At 33.2% G+C, this 6,000-nt stretch overlaps 1 protein-coding gene and 1 long non-coding RNA gene across 2 annotated transcripts; both read left to right on the plus strand.

Moving 5' to 3' along the window:
- Positions 1–1,559: 1,559 nt before the first annotated feature.
- On the plus strand, positions 1,560–2,371 carry LOC105123869 (uncharacterized). The gene is made up of 3 exons (XR_841961.1): positions 1,560–1,822; positions 1,916–1,956; positions 2,069–2,371. It is a non-coding gene; the product is annotated as an uncharacterized LOC105123869 (long non-coding RNA).
- Positions 2,372–3,949: 1,578 nt separating this feature from the next.
- On the plus strand, positions 3,950–5,767 carry SEP2 (stress enhanced protein 2). Its single transcript, XM_011023632.1, has 2 exons — positions 3,950–4,363; positions 5,103–5,767. Exons 1-2 carry the CDS (start codon positions 4,025–4,027, stop codon positions 5,370–5,372), a joined length of 609 nt encoding a protein of 202 aa, XP_011021934.1. The 5' UTR covers positions 3,950–4,024; the 3' UTR covers positions 5,373–5,767.
- The last annotated feature ends 233 nt before the right edge of the window (positions 5,768–6,000 follow it).

Genomic DNA, 6,000 nt, shown 5'->3' on the forward strand with positions numbered 1-6,000 from the left:
GAATGCGACTTTCTAAGAAACCAGTCCCTAGCTAATTACCCAACGCCACACCTTAGATCGGATAAAAAACTTGAACATAAGAAAAGAATGTGCAATCGTTGCCGAGTGTTTTCTAGCTGCAATTTTTTTTTTTTGCAAGAATTTATGTTTTTAGATAATTTCTAATAATTTTAACACAAATACATTGAAAAATATAAAAATAATACACACCCTATATGTTGACAAGGGAAGCTTTTTGGTTGCCGGTGGGTCAATGAAGAAACTCCTCAACCTATTCCCTTGCCTATCTTAAATTTCAAATTGAATTGCGCATAAGATGATGTACTGTAACTTAGTAACAATAACGGTTTTAAATAAAATCCAATTAAAACCTAGTTTATTCTATTGTTTTATTTTTTTAATGTATATATTAAGATGATAATATTTTAAATTAATTTGGTTAACAGGCGGATCATGATTCAAGTTAAGTTTAATAATTTTTTTATTTGATAATAAAAATTAACATGCATAAAAAAACAAATAAATAAAATTTAAGAAAAAAAATCACCTTGAAGGGGCACAAAAATAAAGACTTGCAAATGTTATAAAGTTTTTTTCTATCATCTTATTTAAAAATAAATAAAAAACTAAATGATATTTAATCAAATAATATATATATAAAAGTTATCGACTACATCATATATATATATATATATATTCAAATGAAGGGTGTTGCAAACCTGCTAATATAATTGAAAAGGGCTATATCTTAGTTAAAAAAAGAGTCAAAATCTCAAATTAATTTATAATTAATCTACATTAAAACTATAGTAAAAAACAAAAACAAAAAGGCTAAATGCATTGATCCAGAAGGTCAACACGCTAGAGCTCTTTTTCTTTTTCCCCTTAAAAGAAGGTAGGAAGATGCAGCGTCCACCTTTTATTTATTTAAAAATAGATGATATTTACTCTGCGTCAGTGACCAAAGTGCAAAAAATTTCAAATGACAAAACAATTAGATAAACAGCAATACCATGTGAATCTATAACATTATGTATCTTGCTTGGTGTCAATTTTGACATTTCAGTACCTTTTATCTTTCAAATTATTTTACCTAAAAAAACATTAAATTCATTTTTTTAAGATGTTTTTTTTTTGTGGTTTTGATATATCAAAATTAAATATAAAATAAATATTCATAAAAAAAACATGATTTTAATATATTTTTAATTAAAAATCATCTTAAAAAACACATACATTACATTATCAAACACACAATAATACATCTGCAGACAAATGGCTGCGCAATTTAGTTTTTTCTTTGATTTAATTTTCATCTTTAGATTTCAAGTCTTTTTTTTTTTGTTAAGAAATAAGATTTAAATTTTAGATTTCTTAAGGAACATAATTATTGATTGAATTATAAATTTATTGACAGATTTCAAGTCACTCAAATGACTTTTACCAAGTGAACACCATCAAGAAGTCGAGCACTAAAATTCTCAATGATTGTGAAAGATGTGTTAACCCATATCCATCAATTTTCTAACAAGTAGTACTGATTACTGGGAACCTTCCAGCGAAAAGCAATGAAATGGCATGCAATAAAATACAATTATCAGTCAAATTATAACCAAAGCACATGGAATGGTGCTGGATCATCCATTGACTCGTCTAGGGACTGCAGAAAGTTCGCAGGCATAAGCTATATATAAAAGCTCCTACGGGTCATCTTTGACTGCTGAGACCAAGAAAGTGCGTGTAATGGAGAAACTCGCACAAGATCTGAAGAGAGGATTCCTCAATCTATTTGAAGCTATCAGAGGTAGCAGAACCTCTCAAGGTAAGCCCATCATCTAATATCAATTAATTGGAAACAGCAATACTGCACTTTCATGGCAAAATCCAGTAAATCCCATTTCCTTTGTGTTTTCAGGAAATGAAAACGGAGATGAAGCCACGTCAGAATCAGTGGAGGTTTACTTTTTCTTTCGTTTTCTTTTGTTCTTGAAATCATCTGATCTGTCATTAGGAGTAGAATACTGTCAAGAGACCACTGAAGTAGAGATTTGCCATTGTTCATCTGCAGGAAGTAACTGTTCAAGAAAGAGGCGTCAAAGTCGCAGCCAGGGGTCCAAAACGCCCAGCGGTGCCCAAAGGTCCACCCCCTAAGAATGCTTGAAGAGTCTGCTACTGAAATTCACAAGTCTTGTACCCAATCTTGATTTCTGCTCTAAATAATTTATTTGAGGTTACTTGTGCTGTAATCAATCATCCATGTTCACTTGTATTTGATTTGGTGGGATTCATCTTCTCCACTTTGTTTTAGCCCTGTAGGGAATGTCTTCATAAGATCAAGGGTATAATTAAGTCTTATGACTGATTTCTGGCTGCACGTGAAAAAGTCTTAAATCCCACGACATATCATCATGATATAAAGTTATTGTCACTATCAGTCATCATATAAATTCAATACAGCAAGTTAACGAAATAAAAATCCTGATGAATAGGAAAGTTGAACAAGTAGGAAGGCAGGTTTGCACCTTGAGCTAGCTTGTTCAGTGTGGATGGCCACCGCTTTGAAGTCTTCCTGCTGTAAGCGGCGATGGTGGTGCTAGGGGCGGAGCCAGGGTCAAATCTTTGCAGGGGCCGGCCCTGCCAGCGCCCCTGGGTGGTACCATCCGTGCTTTACACAATAGGGGTCAAATTCTATATTGCTGCTTAATGATTAAAAATGACTCTTCAATCAATCTTTAATCAAAGGGGGTTTGCCCATTTTGATTAAAGATTGAGGTGAATTCAAAATTGTTCAGATTAAATAATCGTCAATTACTGACATTGGTAAACGACCTAAAGCAATTTGGTTATAATTCAATTCGTGATGATTATAGGTAGAAAGTTCATATTCTTTAGTTATTGATAAACAATTAGTTGGACAATACTCTACACAGTTGCCACAAAATATACAGATTTCAAAATCAATACTGTAATTAAGCAATCGTTTCTTTGTTTACACAGTAATAATATTCTTTGTTTCCCTTTTCCTCTTAGAATTTTTATTTAATGATCCTGGGTGTAATCCTAGACGTGAAGAATAAAAAAAAATAAGGCTTTTTTCTTACTTGGTTTTTATTTTTATTAAATGTTCTTAGAATTGTATTTATTCTACATTTTCAACTATTAGAAAATAAATAAAGAAAAAGACTTGAAAAAAAATACCAAGTCATTAACGGAACCAGAAAAAAAGAGATTCAAACCCTCGGTATGAATAACTCGTACAACGGATTAGCAATTCGACGTTTTAGTCCACTCGGCCATCTCTTCTAATTGAGAAAAAATAATTTTTATGTTACATTACATAACAATACATCACAAGTAAGGCTTGAAAAAAAAAGAAGTAAATGATAAAAACAAGTTTAGAACCTCTTTTTTGATATCTACTTGAATAAGTTCCAGAAAATAATTTTTTTTGGACATTTTATTTTTGAAAAGTCATTTAAAAGTTGTGAAAGTTTAAAAAATATTTTTTTTAAATTGATTTTTTTAAATTATTTATTTATTTATTTATTTTGATATGTTAATATAAAAATAATTTTAAAAAAATAAAAAAAATATTATTTTAATATATTAAAAAAAAATACTTTGAAAAACCGTTTTATTTTCATCGTTTCAATTAGGATGACACGTGGTTGTTGTTTTGGACAGGCTATTCACTAGCCACCGGACTCGGGCACCTAACATTAATGAAAGCCTGGAGGCATGCTTCGCTCATTTTGACACGTAAACCATAAAGCAGCCTGTCATATATTCCATTTTCTTTTTTAATAACAAAACTACATGTCGTCTTTGCATTAGCTAACCCACCCACTTCTACCATTTGAAAACGACGTCACCGAACCAAAAGCTCACCACGTCATCGCTGGACTTCACGAAGAAAAGTCCTGACGTGTCTACATAAGGTACCACCACCAAGGCGACCTCAAAAGGCACAGTAACCCCAAGATTCCAGGAATCAGTAGACCAAACCTGCTCTTGTCTCTCTAAGATGGCAAGGGTGGCAGCGCGTGCTATCAACTGTCAGCTCGTAGATAAAAAACCAGATGTTTTCAGCAGAGAAGCTGGTGCAGCTATTCCAGTTCAGGTTCCGGTTCCAAAAATCAAGGCTAATATAGCCGAGAATGGGAAGATAGTGTTGCAACCAAGGCTGTGCACACTGAGGTCGTACGGCCAAGATGGATTTGGGGTAGTGAAGACTAGTTCAAGAAAGGACAGTGGAGATCATGATGATCAGGTGGTGTCTCCGTTTTTTGAAACTTTATCTGAGTATATTGAAAGCTCTAAGAAAAGTCGAGATTTCGAGATCATTTCTGGTCGACTTGCTATGGTAAGCCAATTCATCTCTATACATCTCTCTGATTTTTAACGCAGTTATTAACCCCTTTTATTTTGTTAGATGAGTGATTATGATAACCTTTAATAGTACTAGTAATAATCAACAATAAAAGAAATTTAAGATATGATTTGTAGCCATATCCCATAATTTAAGGAAGTAATTTTAAAAAATCAAGTTACTTGAGAAAAAAACAAATCAATCCCATGAATTAATCAGTGCTCGGATTTAATATCCTGTAATTACCTCCTGTAATTGGATATTGGATCAGTAGTTAGGAACCCTTCACAAAATCAATATTTGTCAACTTGATTTAATCTCTTCCATTTTTTAGTTCTAGCTAGAGTTGAAGATATAAAGCATATCGATCATTCAACTGAGGAAGATTGATCTTCTCCCTTAAGATGTTTTCTTATTCTAAATGGTAATAAGTATTGCTTTTTCTTATTTATAGTGCAAATTATTGCGATTTTGAGTTTGAAGAGTCTCCATATATAGCCGAACAAATCACCTGCTAGAAAAAACACTATCCAGCTCCTCTCTTCTTTGATCTAAACCTTAAAATCCCCAGTTTTCCTATTCCACCCAAGACAGAGAGAAACTTATAGAACATAAACTCAATCTGTTCACTCAGTTTGATCCTTGTCACCTTAGTGCAATAAGAACAATTGATGCAAATGTGTAAGCCCTTCAATAGGAATCACTTTTTTCATGGAATGAATGTTTCCTGCAGATTGTGTTTGCAGCAACAGTAACAACAGAGGTGATTACTGGGAATACTGTGTTTAGAAAGATGGATTTAGAAGGGATTGAAGAAGCAGTAGGAGTATGTTTGGGAGCTGTTACTTGTGCTGCAATTTTTGCTTGGTTCTCTAGCGCTCGCAACAGAGTAGGCCGTATCTTCACGATTGGCTGCAACACGTTTATTGATTCACTGATAGATGAGATTGTCGATGGCCTTTTCTATGATACCGAACCCAGTGACTGGTCTGATGAGATTTAAGCATACGAAGTGCAAGTGCATTATGCAGAGGAAGTTGAGCATCTAAGGAAATTGTGCTTCTATTTTGCAGATTGGTGTATACATATCTCAGGAATCTCTGTAAAATTATGGATTTTGGTTATTCATCATGTTGTATTTTCATTGACAAGTACTCAAAAGAGTTGATCGTGGTTTATCCTCGATTACAATGATACCTATAGTAACTTTCAGTGTATACCTACACACAAACCCGTTCTTAAGTCTTCCGTAAAGTCATCTGTCCTGCATGTAAAAAGAAATTTGCTCTTTTCTTTTGTGTTTACTGGGATTGAATTTCCCAAGCAACTGTCTTATTATTTTCATTACCATGTCCATTTTACGACTTGGAAGTATACTATGTAGCAGGTATGAGCATATACTGCATCTAATAACCTTAGTTTGGTCCTTATTGCCTATTGCCTATTGTCCTCAACGATTGCCAGCAAATTTTTGTTTTCCTTATGAATTTCAGCTTTTACCTGCCTTGTTTTTGGATGATGGTATAGATATATGGCTCCCATCAACAAGAAGGATGTTAAAATGTGATGACATCCGAGAATGTCAAATCCGTAGAAAAAAATATGGCATTTATCGATAGTCAATCAAAGAA

Source organism: Populus euphratica, unplaced genomic scaffold (genome assembly GCF_000495115.2).
Source record: "Populus euphratica unplaced genomic scaffold, PopEup_1.0 scaffold12.1, whole genome shotgun sequence".
Lineage (NCBI taxonomy): Eukaryota > Viridiplantae > Streptophyta > Magnoliopsida > Malpighiales > Salicaceae > Populus > Populus euphratica.

What these genes read in the sequence shown, in the direction of transcription:
- SEP2 (XM_011023632.1), top strand. Translation starts at nt 4,025, where the DNA reads ATGGCAAGGGTGGCAGCGCGTGCTATCAACTGTCAGCTCGTAGATAAA. An exon ending in TTTCTGGTCGACTTGCTATG is followed by an intron (nt 4,364 to 5,102) that starts GTAAGCCAATTC and finishes TGTTTCCTGCAG; the next exon opens with ATTGTGTTTGCAGCAACAGT.